Here is a 21,769-nt window from a genome sequence, read left to right as displayed (position 1 = left end):
CCTTGCTTCTTGCATGGAGAATTATGGTGAAGAATGCATTCATTAAATCCTAAATATTATATATGAAGTTAGGGTTTGCAATGAACGTACACTGGATAATCAGTCACCGTGACATATTTCTCACTACAGAGTTTTGAACAGTGAGAGCTGGCCAACAGTCCCCTTATCATAGTTCTTCTTTAAATTGTTCATTTTTAATTTCTATGAAGGGTTTTCTGTAAATGTGAGCCCTTTGTGGATTTAACTATCACTTCATTACTAATAGTGATAGTTAAATTTAAATAGTATCTATCTGACATAGTTACTGCTAAAACCAAGAGCTCGGATTTAATTCCCTGGGGGACAGGGGGGACTTCCACCACTCACACCCTTATCAACACACTGTGAAGCTGAGTGAAGAACCCACCTCACAGTAATTTAAGGATATTCATTTATAGAGACAACAAAATATACAGGTTTAGAAGATACAAATGTGGAAACATCTTCTAAGTACCCCAATGATTATATCAGTATCAAATAAGAAATAGCGAAGTCTTCAATTCACATGAGAACTTGGGAATATCTGACTGTTCATAGAAGTGTCATATGGACTGTTTAACAGAGATCTACTCTAAGACAAAATTTATGCTGTTACATATTTAACATTAACTGTTCATTTTACTGTGGTAATTTCTGCTCACTGTTGTGTTTTTAAAATTGAATCATTAAATAAAACATACCTCGGGTAAATTTATTTTACTCTTATTCAAAAGTGATGTGAAAATTCCTTCCTAATAGGTATCTAAGCATCATTTGAGTCAGGAGGGTCATGCACACAAATATTCATTGATTAACTACTGTAATGAGGAAATCTTCACATTTAAATTAGCAAATAGTAGCATCCAAAAATTAAGAAGACACTGTCAAAATTTTAAAAGCAACAGAAGGCATTTAGCAACCCCTCCCCTACACCACCCTCCCAGGAAGCTCAACCTCTAGAGGTTCCAGGTTTTAAAAGGGAGTTGTTTTGTGTTGGTCCTGATCCTAGATGACCTCAGTCTTTCAGCTCTTTTTCAACCTCTAAGGCAGTGTTGGAAGACACATTTCCCTTAACAAATGTCTAGGCCAAGCCATCTTTTAAAGCCTATTGACAGGCATATGCACAATCTGTGAGCAACTCAGCAGGACCTCCAGCTCCAAGGACTCTTCAGACTTTGACCCTGCAAGACAAAAGGTGTTGCTGAAGAATGTTCCAAGTTTCTTAAAATTCAAACCCTGACTCCTGCTTTGATAACTCATATAATATTTAGTTCGAGGTTTTTGTCTTTGTAAAATATAACCAGAATTGTGAAACTGGGAGATACCTCTAAGAGGGAGTCTGAATACTTCTAGTTCATCTCTGACAGCAAAGGTAACTTTAGCATGGAGATTTACAGCATGTAGAATTATTATCCTAAATATCTGGCCTAAAATGAAAGTAGGAAACAGGAGCCTACTCTTTTAGCACTGTTATTCTAAAATTGGAAAGGCAGAGCTAAATTTTATATTTAAATACAGGTGACACGCAGCTCGCAAAGGTTGGGAGAGAAAAGTTATCAAAGGGCTGAAAATGCAAAGACAAGAGATTCCTACTTTGCTCTCAGGAGATCCTGGTCTTTAAGGGCAGAGCCTTGAAGGTAGATCACTCTCTGGGACCACATTGGAATCTGTAGCACTCTCCGAACTTGCACATCCATCTCCGTGGGACACAAAATCACCACATAATAATCCTGTCAAGGTAGAATGAAAAATGGCACAGACACAATCATGCTTCATGTTATCCTACACAAAACATTTAAGAATTTTTCTTTAATTATGATCCAGTTGCAATGAATTCCTTGTGATAAGTAAAAAAAATACATTTAAACTTATAGAAATTAAATAAGATTGAACTATGATAAACATAATGTGAGAAATGCGAACAGGCTGAGCTATGGCAGTGGCATTGGTACCAAAGAAGAAATCATGGAGTGCAGGCCACACACTCCTTCAGTTTAGATATCATCTTCAGTTGAGTAGAGACAGAAAGGTTCAAGAGTCAGTACATAATTTAAAGTGTTATTTTCGTACTGAAACTTATCAGTTAATTAATTGATATTATGTTATGAACCTTGGAACAATTTCTGATGAATAGTTGTATAGTTTGGAGTTTGTAGATATTTTGAACAAAATGATAGGTGATAAAAAATTAGCTTGACATCAAACTATTTTAAAGTGTCTCATCATTTTAAGACCAGGGGAATGCAACCATAATGATGAAATGACTTAATACTAATCTATAAGACTTTAAGTTCAATAGTAATTATTCACTATTTGGTTGCTCTAAAATATAGCTACAATAAAACGTTTAGAATTTAGATCTTGATGTTGTTATTAAATAGAGTCGATCTATTCCATTTTAAATATAATATACAATATTTATAAAGAATATTAAAATATATATTAAAAATGAAGAGCATAAGACAAGGATGAATAGTGCTAAATCAAGATACCATGAATTTCTGATATTACTTATGAAATATATTTCCATTCAGCTCGGGCTCAAGTTTTAATCACACATTCACTCAGGAAATACAAAACATTGGTGTTTTATTCAGGAAATTTTCACCGGTGCCCATGTGTTTGAGACTCTTCCCCACTTTTTTTTTCTATTGGTTTGAGTGTATCTGGATTGATGTGGAGGTCCTTGATCCACTTGGACTTAAGCTTTGTACATGGTCATTAGAATGGATCAATTTGCATTCTTCTACATGCTGACCTCCAGTTGAACCAGCACCATTTGTTGAAAATACTGTCTTTCTTCTATCGGATGGTTTTAGTTCCTTTGTCAGAGATCAAATAAATGTTCATAGATGTGTGAGTTTATTTCTAGGTCTTCAATTATGTTTAACTGATGTATCTGCCTGTCTCTGTACCAATACCATTCAGTTTCTATGACTATTGCTCTGTAATACTGCTTGAAGTCAGGGATGGTGACTCCCCCAGATGTTCTTTTAATTGTTGAGTATAGTTTTCACTATCCTGGGTTTTTTGTTTGGTTTAGATCCAAATGAATTTGCAAATTGCTCTTTCTATCTCCATAAAGAATTGAGTAAGAATCTTGATGGGGATTGCACTGAATCTATAGATTGCTTTTGGCAAAATGGCCATCTTTACTATATTAATCCTGCCAATCCATGAGCATGGGAGATCTTTCCATCTTCTGAGATCTTCCTCAATTTCTTTCTTCAAAGACTTGAAGTTCTTGTCAGACAGATCTTTCACTTGCTTGGTTAAAGTCACACCGAGGTATTTTATATTATTTGGGACTATTGTGAAGGATGACATTTCCTAATTTCTTTCTCAACCTGTTTATTCTTTGAGTAGAGGAAGGCTACTGATTTGTTTGAGTTAATTTTTTATCTCGACACTTTGCTGAAGTTGTTTATCAGGTTAAGTAGTTCTCTGATGGAACTTTTGGTGTCACTTAAGTACACTATCATATCATCTGCAAGCAAACAACTCTTTCTTCTTTGAACTCAACTAATTGCATTAAAAATCATCTAAATCTACTTTGTCTTAACAACTTTCAAAGTTGAAATAAGTAAAGATTTTATGTGCACACACATAGCCTACTTTGAATTCATATTTGTGTTTCTTTTCATTATTTTCTAATATTTTATCATTTAAAAGGACTTTAGTAGTTAATCACATTCCAGATCATAAATGTACAAAAAGGAAATGTTCAGGGCCATGGATGGTTTGGCAATTAAAAGTGCTAGATGATCTAGCACAGGACTTGAATTTAGTTCCCAACACCCAAACTGAACAAACAGCACACAACAGCTCTCAACTTTCAAAATCAACTCTCAGGGTTCTGGCCCAATACTATAGCTTCTGCAACCACCCATGCACTCATGCACATTCACACACATGCAAACACACTAGCAAATATACATACATACATACATACATACATACATACATACATACATACCACAAACACATATAGCACAGAAATACACATGTACAAGCAATGCATAAAAATTGAACCTTTACAAAAACAATTTCCATACCCTCACACTCCTATCAGCAAAACTTATAACTACAATTTTGCAGATGGTTTCATTGTTTTATTATATTTTATATTAAAACTCACTGCTTCATGAAATTATCATTTATGCTCTTACCCAAAAGAGAAAAAAAATCCTTTAAGTCAAGTAAATATCCTTTTTTCCCGCCTGTCTTTTGGCATAGCTACAGAAGGGATTGTCGAGGCTATTTATTTCCCCAACATTTTTATTATGTGCCCCGATATATTTGTAGTCTTTTATTAACCCTTTTTATATTTGTTTGCATAAATAAAAGTTTACCAGGATGCGGGCTGCAATATTGATTAATGGGCAATTAAGTATGATTCAGTACTGTGCATGGCATAATTCATATGTACCTGCAGTCTTGGATGTGCATAGAATTCATTCAAAAAATCCATAAGCAAGTCAATCTTCAATGAGCTGACACACAGAACAACATGCTTCTCAGTCTGAGCTCTGTGTCGACTATAGTTTCCTCCCGACTTTTGTCTCTCCATCCACAAATAGGCCAGCTGTTCAAACTGTAATGAATTTTCCACATGAGAATGCAAAACACCACACATGAAAGCGAATGCCCAATACAGTGCCCCAGCTGTTCTCAGTTACATGGCATTTCTTACCCTTAAAACAGGTGAGTATCAAATTATCACTACTACACAACAGGCTGACCACATGATTTCCAGAGAGATTTCAAACGAGACCCAGGGGTTTCAGGTTTTCAAAGAAATGCACTAGAAAGAGTTTACTATTATACCATCTCAGACCACAAAGGGGCTGGTCCACCTGCTTTGTGTCCAGGAAAGTCTGATGTAATATGCCATTCATTAAATGTAGTTTAACAGCTCTGCCTCTTTTTCTCCAAATTCTTCTGCCCTGTTGTTTCCATATCATGCATGGGGAGGCTGCTGCTTATCATGCACAATGCCTCATGCTAGCTATGTGGACATGAGTACTCTAGTGAACTGGGTGGTGTTATAGAGGAAGGTATGGGAGCTAGGCATGACAGTGTGAGCTGGCTAAGCTTGTGTAATGAGCATGCAGGTTTAATTTGCATTTATAGTGTTGTGTTCTTGGCTTGTTCATTCATGGGAAACCAGGATTCATTACAAAAAAAGAAATGAAGACTAGTCATTGTTCATATCTCTGACCCGTGCAGTCTCTCCAAATGCTTGATAATGCACACGACTTGTCAACTGCATGCTTTATTTGATAAACATAAGAAATTAACTTTAAACCTACTGCAATTTATGTCTTTGCTTTTTCCTTTTCTATTTATTCTCTGAACATAATCCTTAATTTAACATCCTATAACTTAAAATTATTTAATAGTTAATGACACCACATAATTTATATTTTTGAAAAAATATTGAAATCGAATTAAATGGAAGCAATCAAGTATGCCAGTGAGGGAAAAGGCATCTAATAAAATTTATAAAAACATTTCTGTGACAGTGTAAGCACTTCGTTAAACTATTAATAGCATATCATATAACACCAGTGTTAAAGAAACAATCAAGTACATTTTTTATTAATATAGAAGTTTCTAGTTTACATGGCTTTGCACATCTCTACAGAGGTTAACAGGGCTCTGTTTACCTGTATGGGGAGAACTACAAGAGCAACGCAGATCATAGCAACAACAAAAAGCTTGGAGGACCATGTTTCAGGAGTAACATCCCCAAAGCCCACAGTAGAAAATGTCACAATGCAGAAATAAAGGGAGTCAAAGAGATTGAGTTTCTTTCCAATTCGTTCCAGATGCTGAATTCCACAAATGCTAAAAGAAAGGCAGATATGCATAATAATTAAGAAGAGCATGCGGGAGACATTATTTTTTCATATTGTTCTTTCAAAATGAAAAGATATTTTATCCTATTTTTATTCATATATAATTTTACACAGAGCAATATAGCTTTTAATCATTCAAAATAGATACAGTTTTATTTTAATAGCCAAAAAAAAATGTTAACTACACTAGATAACTCTCAGAGATATTTAGTGCATTTGAGGGGAAAACAAACCTATAAATTTCTAAGTCTAATACCTTTCAAAACAGCAAAAGCCTTTCTTGTTTAATTTAGGAAGAATAAATGTATTATAATGTATTGTAGGCATACATATTAATAATACAGAAAATCATGGGTTAATAAAAACAAATATAGGTTGAACACTGTTGCTACCCCAAACCTACTCGATATTTTTTCTCTTGTAACAGTGCTGAACATGGTTGAAGTTTTCAGAAGTATTGAGGATCCTTCCCTCCATATCATTAAATGGATTATTGCCATTATTCTGGAAAGATCTTTGCTGCTAGGAGCATATATTGTACATAATGTTTCTTTATTCCTCTCAATATTTTATTTTGTTCCCAGCATTTTACAATGGAAAAAGAAGAACTCAGGCAACTTCAACCACCTTTATATGGTACTTCCCGGACTTTAGAACTACGACACAGCAAATTTCTGTTCTGCTCATTATAAATTACAGTCAATTCTGCCATACCAAAATCTGATACACAAGTACCTCTCGAACAAAAGCCTATATTCTAAGACAAACATCTACAGATAGCACCTGATATGTAACAGGATTCAGTATAGAATTTCTTACTGATAAAAGATGTCCACAAATTAGAATTGCTAAAATTGAAATAGATATTGCATCATTAAAAAGTAGAAAACCATGATTGATAAATATGTTGTGCACATTGAAGAGTAGCAATAAATTTGCAACAGTAAAGCCAGTATGAAACGACAATGACTTGCACAAGGATGTTGCCTATTAGTATTAAAATATGAGGACTTTATGGGAGTAAAAACTCGTTACAGTGGTGTTCTCACACATGCACATAACCACTTTTATAACAGGAAGGTAATAAGCACACCAATGGATTCAGTCATTCTCCATTCTGTAATATGGTGATAGAGGAAGAAGTCATTGCCTTAGAATTAGAGAGAAGGCTATCACCAGACACCAATTGGGCCAGACCTTGATGTGAGACATCTTATCACTTGATTCTGTTGGAAAGGAAATTTATTAATATATAAATTACTCATTCTCATGTATAATTAAAGAAATAGGCCAACACAGATATCAAAACTAAGTACTGGGTTTAGAATGATATTGAATTGAATGGTGATAATGGCAATTTTTGCAGGGTTCCTGAAAATAGGTTTGTAGTAGATTAGAGAAGGAGTCAGTAAAATATTGGTAGAACAATATATATATTGAAGATGATTCTGATGAGTCTGAGGAAGAGATACATTTTTTAGAAAGCAGAGGAAAAACAATATGTGTAACACAGCATCATAACAAGAAAGTGTTAAGTCCGTGACTTTATGAAAGACAGAATTTAAGAATGATGAACTAGAAACTTAGGGAGATTCTCTAAGAAAAGAAATTTGGATGTTTCATGGCACCTTCTGACTGTATTCTAAAATCAGAGAAGACAGACATGGTTTAAAGATAGATATTATAACCAAAAAGAAAGCAGCATGACCTAACTCAGAAGATATTCACCCTGGTCAGACTGTTAAAAAATAAAAATGGTTCTCATTTGAAAAGACCAAGGGTCGGAGATTAGTAGGAAAAGGGAAGCCAGATGCTATTCGTCCACACAATAGAAAACGGATACTTAAGTCACTCTAGAGATTGTTGAAAACATCATGACTGCCCGAAGCCAATGATAACATGGTCTGCGATTTTATAGTTGTTTTAAGTAAGCAACCCAAGGCATGCAGTGAATTTCTGGGTTATGTCCACAGTAACCTTAGCTCTCTGGTTCCTTCAATTTGCCCCAGCGCTCTCGATTCTCTTCATTGCATCCAAGTGCAAGACTACACAAGAATGTGTGTTTGATGAGACTCCTCTGGAAAAAACAGATAAAAACCTTGGGCAGTGATCTCTTTGGAAAAAGTGGCCAGCTGTTTGGAGCATGAAGTCCTGGAAGAGTTTCTTTATCTAAATATAAAAGAAGGTATTTCTGCCCAAGAGAAGTTGCTTATTGTTGGATTAATACAGTAAGGTACCAGTAGGATAATGTCTAGAAAGAATTAAGGGTGAAGCTTCCTCAGACAACTCAATAGAACAGGAACAAGCATGCAACACCTGGGAGAGCTAGGACTCCCACACTCTAAAGTGATGATTCCTGGGTGGACAGTTTCCAGAAAGGCCTTTCAAGGGAGGCTTCTTTCCAAGTTCATAGGAGCAAACTTTTCCACAGGGTCTAGAACTTATGATGTGGAATTAAACTATTCTCAAGTCCAAAGACCTCATATTGTTTCTCAATTACAAGGTTTTGAACTTATTAGTTGATATAGGAAGTTAAGATTGAGAACGGTTGCTATAATGATATATGTTTGATTGCTTTCTTACTGGCTTTTGTTTGAAAAAAAAACTTAAATGTACCCTCTTAAATATGGAATTTCTGATGCCAATAGTATTAAGCACTGAGACCTTTAGAGAGGTCAAACCATGAGCACAACACTAGTGAACAGGAGTCATAACTTTATAGTAACTAGCGAAAATTAACTGGCTTTGCTTCTACCTCTCATCACACGAGGACATGGAAACATGTCTGAGAAATGTAGCAAACACTCTCATAGCAGACATGGAATGTGTTGCTCCTGGCCTTGAATACTCAAGCATTGAAATCTAAGAAATAAAAACATGCCTCTTAAAAATCACCCATTCGCAAGCATATGGATAATAGCAAAAATAGACTAGTACAATTAAATGTACTATTTTGGGAGGAAAGAGAGGATAACATAGGGATGCAGAGAGAGCGAGAAGAGAGGAAGGAATTATATGAAGCAAGAAGAGGAATTAAATACTGATGGAAGAAACAGGCATAAACTGAAATAACCAGAGTGAAAGAAGTCAACTGGAAACAGTCCACAGGATTCTGTTTATGAGAAATCTCAAGAGAACAGACAGAAAGCAGTTTGGCAGTCGCCTTGCCTGGGAGTATGGTGGGATGATGTAAATGTTCAAAGTAAATATGATAAAATGTGATTGAACTCACACTTCAGATGCGTGAATTTGATGATGTGTAAATTATGCTTCTCAAAATCTGTTAAAACTCAGTGTATACTTTTGGACAGCCACTACAGTGTCTGTATGTGGGCAGACAAGTCCTGCTCCGAGGACAATGAAGAGCAAATGGGTTCAGGAGGTTTGATTAGGAACTTTGAGTCACAAGTGCTCCCAACCCAATAAGACAACTTTTGTTTGTATTTGTTCTTTTGTCTTTTGCTTTTGCCTCGTTACCCATATTCACTACTGCCAATGTAATTAAGCTATCAGATATAATCTCACACAACCAATGAAAAGAAGTGGATCCTAACAACAGATGTTCCTTATATAATGAAATATCTTTTAGAATATAAGTTTACATATAATTTAAAATACTATCTCATACTGCTTTATTTTATTATACATGGACATTTCGGGGATGTCCCTGTGTGTGTGTGCATGTCTCAGAGAACAGCTTTCAAGACTCAGCTCTCATCTTCCACCATGTTAATTATAGGGAGTGAATTCAGGCTGTCAAGATCGGTAGCATGTACTTTTACTCACTAAGCCATCTCAAAGGTCCTAAACACAGCTTTTTCACTTCACATAAAATAGAACTTTAAAATTGAATTAATCTACATATTTTACAGATTCAAGTATATACCAAGTCCTCCTCAGCCATAGCAAGGACTATGTAACATGGGACCTGCCCCAGGAACACATCTAGCAGGGCTTGGGTCTCCAAGACTATTGATGGTTGCTGTGGGCATAAGCTTGTTTGCATGAAGATATATATATATATATATATATATATCTTCTACATCCTTCTTCCAGGAATGTCCTCTCTGCCAATGCTAATGACTCCATGATAATCAGAGACAGTATGAGTCCAAGAATTGAGGGTGTATCTAAAGTTTCAATCAAATGTGAGAATGCTATGACCTTCTGGACAGCCCTCAAGGACATGAGAAACAACTCTGAAAACATGAGTTCAGAAATACATAATTTCTTAACTTTGAAAAACATAAGGATGCAATATGAATTGTACAGGGAGCTTCATAGATCTAAAGCAACAGAGGAAGCTGCTCCATGAGCCAGCTTGTCAGAAAGGTTAAGGAGGGAGATAAAGAGATTTCGGGAGTGGTGGTCACAGAACAAGATCATACCCAGCTAAGTTTTTTTTTTTTCATGCTTACAAAGGCAGGCAGACTCCTGCGTTCAAGGTGAGCCTGGACCAGAGAGAGTTTATGTCAAGGTGCAGGTTTGGTAGGAATGAAAGTTTCAGGGCAAGGTCCCACACAGCTATCTTACTGTCTGTGCTTATGCTTTCTGTCCTTTTCTAAAAATCAAGGGGCTGCGGTTACGGGATGCTGATTCATGAGCCTACACAGGACTAGGTGTATCAATAGTCCATCATTTGTTACAGAAAAAAGGAACTAAGAAATCTTTTGCATCCTTGCCAAGTTAGTGGCTACTGCTGGAGTCTGGGAAAGACACTGTACTTGGTTATATACCCATTTATGACCAGCCAGGGTCCAGAGGATAGTTCTGCACCCATAGACACACAGAAGAATAAGGCACAGCTCAGTGGCTCTCAAAACAAAACAAAAATATGTGAATGTGGAAAGGAGATGTAGAAGATAATAATGATGTGAGGAAAAAGAGCTGACTGAAGTTGCAATCATTAAAATGCAAAGTATGAGTATGAACTTATCAAATGAGTTCAAAAAATTTAGTTTTAAAAGTCACACACACACAAAAAAAAATCAGAAACCGTGTGGAACTGGTAAATACGTTTGGTGCCTTTGTCCTGCTTTGAGGCACACATATCTCAAACTCAAAAAGAAGTTATATTTAATATATGCATTTTTAGAAATTAACTGGATCTTAATTAGGAATGAGACAGTTTGCTACAATACTTCAAAAAGTCCATCAATTTTTACAAATATTTAATTACCATTATATGAGATATGTAAGAATTATAATCAAGGAAATACGTCCTTGCTCTCCAAACAAATGATTATTTGTAACTTCTGCATTAGTTGTATTTAAAAAATACTTAAATGATGCTGGGCATAGTAGTAGATGGTTGTTATTTCAACAGTTCAAAAGTGGGGCCAACAGGACTTGGACTTCAAGGTTATCTAGAGCTAGTCTGAGTTTGAAGCCAGACTGAGCCACAAAAGACACAAGACTTTGTTTAAAAAAATTGAAGATTGTGTATGACTATATATGTATATATATACATATATATAATTTCTTGTATATATTCAACATGTTAAATAAAATTTTGTAAACATGACATACATTGGAATTAAACTTACCTATATTATATAATAATTTCTAACTAAATTGTATAAATAAAATATAAACAAATGAATAAACTATGAGAAACATTAATTCAAAAATAACAGCTAAATTTAGTAGTTTATGTCATATTCTACATATATCTGAATAACTGAATTAACTACTTACTAGGCAAGTGCTTGACCGTCAGTCTATTATGTTTCTTGTAGTAAATACAACAATACTGGGTTGACTTATCCAGGCTAATAAGAACGAGAATAGTCAGGGAAACATATGTTTTATATTTTACAGAAAAGGAAACAACTATCAACATTATAAAAGAGTCACAGCAATGAGCTATAGCCTATCCTTTACTGTCATTATTCTTTTTTCTAAATCTTACTAGTTTTGCTTTATTGTCAGGGGTGAGTGCATGTGTGTGTGTGTGTGTGTGTGTGTGTGTGTGTGTGTGCGTGTGTGTGTGTGAGTACATGTGTGTATATGTGTGTGCGTGTGTGTGTGTGCGTGTGTGTGAGTACATGTGTGTATGTGTGTGTGTGTGTGTGTGTGTGTGTGTGTGTGTGTGTAGTTCATCCTTAGCTTTTGTCAGGTTTGAAAAATTTTGCAGAATTATGCACAAGCCTATCAAATTCTAAACTAAGAGCATGCATACTATATTTTTTAAACATTTCCAAATTCATTCTATTCTAATTATTTTGAAATTTTACTTATGATCTAAGTTTGTTGAAAACAAAAGCAAATGTCAAGACATGATTACAAAATGTCACACACTGAACTATTTTAATTGAATAACAACTTCCTAGTCTCATTTTCTGATCCGCATTAGAAAGAGTCAACATGGTAACATGGTATTTGTATACTTTTATGGAAAGGGAACTGTTTTGCATACAAACAACACAAGATAATGTTTCCCAAAACAGTTGTAATTTGTTTATTACTCTGCTAATCTTTCAAACTAAGTACATACTTAGATTATTCATATTTTAAAACTAATTCATCCAATTCTAAGAAAGCCATCAGGAGGGCTGGAGACATGGCTCAGTGGTTAAGAACAGTGACTGCTCATCCAGAGGTCATGAGTTCAATTTCCAGCAACCACATGGTGGCTTACAACCATCTGTAATGAGATCTGATGCCCTCTTCTGGTGAGTCAGAACACAGCTACAGTGTACTCATACACATTAAATAAATAATACTTTAAAACAAGAAAGCCATCAAGAAAGAGTGCTTTCCAGAGAGCTAAATAGGTCACTTGGTGGTAGTGATTAAGGCCAAAACAATTGGAATACTAGAAACAGCTTTTATTAAAGAGTACACAAAATTTAATACTGAACTTATGGAGTGGCCATTTTACCAACAACTCTGAATCTTACAAAACACTTTATAAGGACTTGGAGCTATCAGATGATGAAAATATACTTTAATATAGATAACTATCACTTCATTCGCAGATAAAGAGCTGCGTATTATTAAATGAAACACTGCTTTTCTCTCATCACATTTGATGAGTTTTTATTTTGTATCTCTATGCAGAGTGGCTTTAAGTAACAGATTTACTGATAAAAGCTGTCCTCAAATATCACATATTCATAATAAAAATCTTCTATTTGCCTTTAAATAAAAAGATAGAGCTTTTCAATCAGTTAAGTACAGGGTAAAACCTTTAATTATGTCCATAATTTAAGGTAGCTGAAGAATCTTACAATGCATTTTTATTAATAGTATCTGCAATTGAATATTTTAATCATCTTGACACTGCAGTGTCTATAATTCAAAGTTAATATTGTTATGTGACTGGATAGCTTTTTCTCTTACAACTTTTCTAATTAAAATAAAACTTTTAATATTCTCTATTGCTTAAACTTTAAAAATAATTTCAATTTTAAACCAAAAAAGAGCATATCAACGTTTTCTACTAAATGTCTTATTTATTTAATATACATAAAATTAGATGCATTATAGTGATTTAGTTTCCACTAATATTAAAATGAATACATAGTCATTATAACAATGTACTATCCAGCACATATACATACAGCCACCAAACAGTACTGCTTATGTCAAGAAGTGCATGCTGACAGGAGCCTGTTACAGCTGTCTCCTGAGAAGCTCTGCCAGACATGACAAATACAGAGGTGAGTGCTAGGAGCAAACCACTCAACTTAGAATAGGGTCCCTATCTGAAGAGTTAGAGAAAGGACTGAAGGAGCTGAAGGGGCTTGCAACTCCATAAGAACAACAATGCCAACCAACCAGAGCTGCCAGGGACTAAACCACCATCTACAGGGTACATAGGGACAGACCCATGGCTCCAGCTGCATATGTAGCAGAGGATGGCTTTGTTGGTCACAAAAGAGAGGAGAAGCCCTTGGTACTGCCAAGGCTGGAACCCCCAAGGTAGGTGAATGTCAGGGCAGGTAGGCGGTAATGGGTAGTAGGTTGATGGGGGGACACCTTCATGAAAGAAGGAGAAGAGGAAATGGGATAGTGGGTTTATGGGTGGGAAATCAGAAGAGAGAATAATATTTGAAATGTAAATAAATATAATTCAATAAAATGTTTTAAAATGAAAAGTAGAAAAATTTTAATAAAAATAATTTATATGAAACTGTTGATGTTTGATCATGCTGTATATTGTAAAGATAAGTACAGGCCCCCAAGACCTGGAATGTGACCCCAAGTTATTTCTGATTCGTAGATAAAGATACCAACAGCCAATACCTAATCAGAAGAAACATAGGTGGGGTGTAGGCTTCCTGGGCTTGGGATGGGAGGACAACTGAGCGGAGGAGAAGAAAGTGAGGAGGAAAAAGAAGGAGAAGCAGCCATTGGTTAGGTGAACAATAAAACATGGCCTCGAGGGCTGGTCAATTAAAGTTAAGAGCAGCTCAGCTGAAACATACTAAGTAGTAAGAAATAATTCGTGGTTATAGATAGAAAAATAAATTCTAATAGCATAGATGGTAAGTATCTATCCGGCACTTATGCTGTTCAAGGGTTATTGTAAATATAAAGGCTGTATCTTATCGGGGAACTAAAGACTCAAATTAGTAACTGAGATTTAGTAACTTCTACAACACGAAACTAGTGGTACCATAACATCTATCTTGTATTTCATAATAAGAAATAGTACTCTAGTGATCACAAGGCTCTCGTTTTGAAAGCTTGATGAACTGACTTCAGATCCTGGAACTGACATAAGGACCACACACAATGGCACATGTGTGTTAATTTCCAGTTTAGCTGAGAAATGCCTTCTGTCAAATTGGAAGTATAGACTGCAGAAATAAAAGTTTGGTGATGATTCATTTGATAATAATAAATGAAGCAGCAATTCTCAACCACTATGGGGGTCAAATGATCCTATCAGAGGTTCACCAAAAACCATCAGAAATCACATATATTTACATTATGATGCATAAAGGTAGAAACATTACAGTTATGAAGTAGAAACAAAAATAATTTTAAGGTTGAGGATCACTGCAACATGAGGAACTGTGTAGAAGTTTGCAACATTAGGTAAGAATATTGAGGTTATCTAAACTTTGGTTCTAGCTCTGTGGTAACCTGAATAAATTCCTTGATTTATTTTAACTTCTTAATCAATTGAAAAATAAATGCAATGATATTAACATCATTATTAGCTATTATGAGAATTAGATGAGCAAATATTCCATGAATCACCTAGCAAATAATGTTTAATTAATCTCTGGATAATTTTGCAATTGTTTCCAATTCCTACATGAAATATAAGCATAGAAATGAGTTTAATATAATTATTAAATTTATACACAGAATTAACTATAACAGATTACATATTTTTATAGTTCACTTGTTTACACTGTGTGTATGTCTATATGTGTGTGTCTGAAGAGTTCAGTGACAACTTACAGAACTAGAATATTTCTTCCATGAGGGTCCCAGGTAAAAAACTCAGGTAGGTAGATTTGGTAGCAAATATCTTTAGTCACTAAGGCGTTTTACACACACCAGAATTCCATTTACAGCCCTTGTTTTTTTTATAAGAATATAGTAACAACAACAACAACAAAAGTAATACACAGCCTTTGCTCTGTATAACAGATACATTTACCATAGAGATCAAAGTCAGAGTTTACAGAAAAAGACACAGCAGTACAAACAGTAGGGAAGCCTAGTGAGACCAGTAGAGAGCATCAGTTGTCATGTACCTTAGTAATGATGTGGATTAAACTGCAACAAAAATTAAGAAAAAATAAGTAACAGATTAGAAAGATAGAGAGATAGAACCATCCATTGGTTAAGAACTAGCTGTGGCCTATTCTCCTCAGCTGTTGAAACAACCACAAGAATGAACAGAAAAGTTTCTACCTGTAAACAGAGTTGGGCAATTTTCAACATAGACCATTTTCGTTAACTATTGACAAGTGTAATCATAGTTGACCTTTAGATGTTTCGCCGTCATCATTTACAGAAACTGACAATGAATTCCTGGTAAATCAGCATGGGGAAAATATTCATCACTATTCTGGGGAAGAATTTCAACATCAAAGTAGTGACCTATTTGAAAGAATTGCTTTCCTATTACAGTGCAAAAGCCAACAACCATAGAGAGTTGAAAGATTGAGAGATCCATATATATTCAAATACACCTGACAATACTTCATATAAGACGGAATTCATGAAGAGGCTTTGAAATTTATCTTAATGAGATAATGTGTGTGAAATTCACTGGATCTCTTCTTTCTTTTTTATAATTAACCACATCCACTGAATTCCATCCAACGCTAAGTCAAATGATTTAGGTTTTGTGAACTAAACTGGATGATAAAAGTCCATGGTAGTACTCTGTAAATATATTAAAATCACTTACTCCAACAGTTACATATACACTTTATACCTTTAGTTCTTGTCCAGTACAAAATAGCTCTGGATTAATCATTTCTTAGGTGGAATTTAAACCATCAAGATAGCTGGGCAGGCTAAAACACTTGCCAACAGCTCAATGACCTGAGTTAGAGCTCTGAAATTCACAGGAAGTCAACTCCAGTAAGCTTATGCCCTCATATTCTTGCAGATTTATATGCAAAATATACACAAAATAAATGACAAATATAATTTATACATTTAAGAATCAGTAGCCTTCCTCTACACAAAAGAGAAACAAGCCGAGAAAGAAATTAGGGAAACGACACCCTTCATAATAGACCCAAATAATATAAAGTACCTCGGTGTGACTTTAACCAAGCAAGTAAAAGATCTGTACAATAAGAACTACAAGACACTGAAGAAGGAAATTGAAGAAGACCTCAGAAGATGGAAAGATCTCCCATGCTCATGGATTGGCAGGATTAATATAGTAAAAATGGCCATTTTACCAAAAACGATCTATAGATTCAATGCAATCCCCATCAAAATACCAATCCAATTCTTCAAAGAGTTAGACAGAACAATTTGCAAATTCATCTGGAATAACAAAAAACCCAGGATAGCAAAAGCTATCCTCAACAATAAAAGGACTTCAGGGGGAATCACTATCCCTGAACTCAAGCAGTATTACAGAGCAATAGTGATAAAAACTGCATGGTATTGGTACAGAGACAGACAGATAGACCAATGGAATAGAATTGAAGACCCAGAAATGAACCCACACACCTATGGTCACTTGATTTTTGACAAAGGAGCCAAAACCATCCAATGGAAAAAAGATAGCATTTTCAGCAAATGGTGCTGGTTCAACTGGAGGTCAACATGTAGAAGAATGCAGATCGATCCATGCTTATCACCCTGTACAAAGCTTAAGTCCAAGGGGATCAAGGACCTCCACATCAAACCAGACACACTCAAACTAATAGAAAAAAAACTAGGGAAACATCTGGAACACATGGGCACTGGAAAAAATTTCCTAAACAAAACACCAATGGCTTACGCTCTAAGATCAAGAATCGACAAATGGGATCTCATAAAACTACAAAGCTTCTGTAAGGCAAAGGACACGGTGGTTAGGACAAAACGGCAACCAACAGATTGGGAAAAGATCTTTACCAATCCTACAACAGATAGAGGCCTTATATCCAAAATATACAAAGAACTCAAGAAGTTAGACCGCAGGGAAACAAATAACCCTATTAAAAAATGGGGTTCAGAGCTAAACAAAGAATTCACAGCTGAAGAATGCCGAATGGCTGAGAAACACCTAAAGAAATGTTCAACACCTTTAGTCATAAGGGAAATGCAAATCAAAACAACCCTGAGATTTCACCTCACACCAGTGAGAATGGCTAAGATCAAAAACTCAGGAGACAACAGATGCTGGCGAGGATGTGGAGGAAGAGGAACACTCCTCCATTGTTGGTGGGATTGCAAACTGGTACAACCATTCTGGAAATCAGTCTGGAGAATCCTCAGAAAATTGGACATTGAACTGCCTGAGGATCCAGCTATACCTCTCTTGGGCATATACCCAAAAGATGCCCAACATATAAAAAAGACACGTGCTCCACTATGTTCATTGCAGCCTTATTTATAATAGCCAGAAACTGGAAAGAACCCAGATGCCCTTCAACAGAGGAATGGATACAGAAAATGTGGTACATCTACACAATGGAATATTACTCAGCTATCAAAAACAACGACTTTATGAAATTCGTAGGCAAATGGTTGGAACTGGAAAACATCATCCTGAGTGAGTTAACCCAATCACAGAAAGACATACATGGTATGCACTCATTGATAAGTGGCTATTAGCCCAAATGCTTGAATTACCCTAGATGCCTAGAGCAAATGAAACTCAAGACGGATGATCAAAATGTGAATGCTTCACTTCTTCTTTAAAAGGGGAACAAGAATACCCTTGGCAGGGAAGAGAGAGGCAAAGATTAAAACAGAGACTGAAGGAACACACATTCAGAGTCTGCCCCACATGTGGCCCATACATATATAGCCACCCAATTAGACAAGATGGATGAAGCAAAGAAGTGCAGACCGACAGGAGCCGGATGTAGATCGCTCCTAAGAGACACAGCCAGAATACAGCAAATACAGAGGCGAATGCCAGCAGCAAACCACTGAACTGAGAATAGGACCCCCGTTGAAGGAATCAGAGAAAGAATTGGAAGAGCTTGAAGGGGCTCGAGACTCCATATGTACAACAATGCCAAGCAACCAGAGCTTCCAGGGACTAAGCCACTACCCAAAGACTATACATGGACTGACCCTGGACTCTGACCTCATAGGTAGCAATGCATATCCTAGTAAGAGCACCAGTGGAAGGGGAAGCCCTGGGTCCTGCTAAGACTGAACCCCCAGTGAACTAGACTGGTGGGGGGAGGGCGGCAATGGGGGGAGGGTTGGGAGGGGAACATCCATAAGGAAGGGGAGGGGGGAGGGGATGTTTGCCCAGATACCGGGAAAGGGAATAACACTTGAAATGTATATAAGAAATACTCAAGTTAATAAAAAAATATATAAAATAAGAGATAAAGTTAAGCCTTAAAAAAAAGTTTAGTATTATTCTCTCTGCAATAGAACTTGATTATATTAAAGTTTTAATCTTTTTAAATTTTTCTCTAACTTACCCTAGAGTTAACTATATAAATTTTAGAATTATCGATTTTTCTAGTATCAGGAATAGTAAGGTTAATTCACCAAAACCATTTCATATAAATAATAGTCCAATATAAACATACAAAGCAAGGCCCCAAACTTTATATTATTCTGCTATAGTAAAATTTGGTGGATCAGACTTCATTTCACAGAAGAAAATGCATTTCAGGCTTGAGAAAGGAAGAGAAAGCATACAAAAACGGAAGCAGGTAGCATGATTGAAGAGATAAAACAAAAATAAAAGTCCCAGTAACACCCACAAAGGCAAACTACTTTCCAAAGAACACAGGTCAAGAATGCTGGTAATAATTAGTATGGAAATTGCGTAGGAAGTTTATAATTAATGACTTTTGTTTAACACATCTCAAAAGGCGTGGGATACATGTTATGAGAATTAAGAGTATGGCAACACCATTCTGTCTGTATTTGTTAAAGCAGTTTAGCTTCCTGGGATGATGGTTTGGAACACAACCGTGGGGACACATATAAACTTCTCATCTCCCTGCTGTTACAAGTTTTGTGACATACAAATCAAAGGGACATTAGGAGAAACCAAAGTATTTGTAGATTGGGTATAAAAGTATATGAGGCATAAAAAATGACCCTTATATATCTATGCTGTCCCACATAAGAATAGGGAAAAATTGCCCTTTTGTAAGTATGAACAACTGGAGAGGAAGTGTAATGTTTCTTAGGGATAAGAGAATGAAGAATCTTAGATGCAATGTTACTGAAATAATTGAATATAAAGATTGTAATTAAATCCCTGGAATTGGATGTGAAAAGAGCACCTTATCATAACTGCCAGGTCCTTTGGGAGAAAATTTCAAATTCCAATATAAAGAAAAAAACAGAGAGGCTTCACCATGCTTTTGACAAACCTTGGAACAAGCTCGGTAATAAAACACAAACTGATAAATCCCCTTTCATAGAATAGATCTATGCCCTCTGCCATTTTATGTGTGACTAAGGACATGTGGAAGGAAAGATTTATACTAATGAAAATGTAAAAGTGGGCGACAAGTAGGTTCAAACAACTGGCTTGTAGCATCAGGCGACCAAATTTCAGTAAGAGTAAAAGGTTGAAAAGTGGGGTTGGGGATTTGGCTCAGTGGTAGAGCGCTTGTCTAGCAATCACAAGGCCCTGGGTTCGGTCCCCAGCTCCAGAAAAAAAAAAGAAAAAAAAAGGTTGAAAAGTTCTCCACACTCAGCACATCACTTCCCCACAGTGTCAGACAGCTGTGGTCCCCATGTCCTTATAATCCAATAAGGGAATGCCAGAAGTACACAAATATTCCAGGCAAAAGATGCCATGAAAAAATGTTTTAATGTTCTAATTTCTCCCATGTTAATGGCCAAGGATTCATTGAATTGCCAGATTCAGGCTAAGCTGTACTGAGGCCTGAATCTGGCAATAGCCTGGTAATGGAACCCCGTTACAGCTTGTGTCTCAAGCCCATATTTAACTTATGAGGATAGTTAATATCACAATACCAATTCTTGTATATTCAGACCTATCATCTTATGATATCTATAACGCTATCCAACAAGATGTGTTGCATATTCATAAATGGAGCTTGCCAATGAAAAGCCACACAATTTAATGAACTATTCTCAGGGAAGATGCTTCTGGAAATTATAAAAGCAATGAACCTGTGTGGCATGTGTTTATGGAGTTTGTACATATTGAGTGTGTGTGTGTGTGTGTGTGTGTGTGTGTGTGTGTGTGTGTACACATATAGGTTCTATACATAAGAAGTTTGCACATTAATATGGAAAGTGTGTGTACATATTTGGAGTATATGTTCACATGTATATGGATTGCATGTGTCCGTGCAGAGTATATGGTAAGTACATAAGGAAGATATATATGTATGGGTGTATATGATAGGCATGTATATGAAATGTGAGTATATATGAATTTGAGTGAAAATAATTATTTGTGGGTTTTTCAGATAGTATAATCACATGTGCATATTCATGGTCATGACCTTTTATACATATGAAAATATTTCTTCATTTAAACATTTGTTATGCTGACAAGGGGGTCAAGTCTTCCATTAGTTTCATAATCTTTTTATATAACACTGTTTTAGCCAATAGAAGATTCGGAAAGGTTAAATGTTTTAAAGAACTATATTTTGCTTTCTTAAGAGTAAACTTTAAAAACAAACAAATATAAAATCACAAAAAAAATTTCTTTGACTTTTCATTTTTCCACGGTTTTCTTAGTCATTACTTAAATAAAATCTCAGGTAAGAAAAAAGTAGTGTCATCCCAAGTTCAAAACAGTTTCTGATAAGGGCAAGTTTTCATTCAAAACTCTTCTTTGGGAGCTGTAGAAACGACTCTGGCTAACAGCACTGGCTGTTTCTTCTGAGAGACCAGATTCAATTGCCAGCATCCACATGAGAATTTTCAATGACCTGCCATTCAAGTTTTGGGGGATTCAAAGCTATTTTCTCACTCACACAGGCACTGTATGCACACAGTGCGTAGATATATATGTAGGCAGAACAGGCACACATATAAATTACTAATAAGGGTTAATTTTAAAAAATTCACAGTTTGTCACTACAGTGCAAAAAAGCTGAAAACACAGTTTTCAACCAAATAAAAACGGGGCTCTATGTAAATCAGAAAGAACAGAGTTGGTATAAATAACTTTATGTACAGCCATAAGGAATTTTTATTAGTCTGAGTGCTGAAAGCACAAATGAGGAGCCTGGACTGACAGCCTGGAGTCCTTCTTGTACAGTTTGAACTGAGTAATAAAG

General features: G+C 35.8%; 1 protein-coding gene across 12 annotated transcripts in view; it reads right to left on the bottom strand.

The window, feature by feature from the left end:
* Positions 1-21,769, bottom strand: part of Kcnt2 (potassium sodium-activated channel subfamily T member 2) — a 395,059-nt gene that overhangs the window by 210,069 nt on the left and 163,221 nt on the right. For 11 of the 12 annotated variants that reach the window (XR_005492244.2, XR_010056918.1, XM_039090726.2 and 8 more), the window contains 3 exons: positions 5,688-5,868; positions 4,448-4,612; positions 1,612-1,748 (listed from right to left, as the gene is read on the bottom strand). Coding sequence is in view for 9 of the 12 variants with exons in the window: in XM_039090726.2 (XP_038946654.1) it covers positions 1,612-1,748; positions 4,448-4,612; positions 5,688-5,868 (483 nt within the window). In the remaining 3 variants the exon portion in view is untranslated. Of the gene's footprint in view, positions 1-1,167; positions 1,200-1,611; positions 1,749-4,447; positions 4,613-5,687; positions 5,869-21,769 lie in introns of those variants that run through there. The other variant, XM_039090727.2, reaches the window with a different exon arrangement.

Source organism: Rattus norvegicus, chromosome 13 (genome assembly GCF_036323735.1).
Source record: "Rattus norvegicus strain BN/NHsdMcwi chromosome 13, GRCr8, whole genome shotgun sequence".
NCBI lineage: Eukaryota > Metazoa > Chordata > Mammalia > Rodentia > Muridae > Rattus > Rattus norvegicus.
This window is presented reverse-complemented; position numbering and strand designations above follow the sequence as displayed.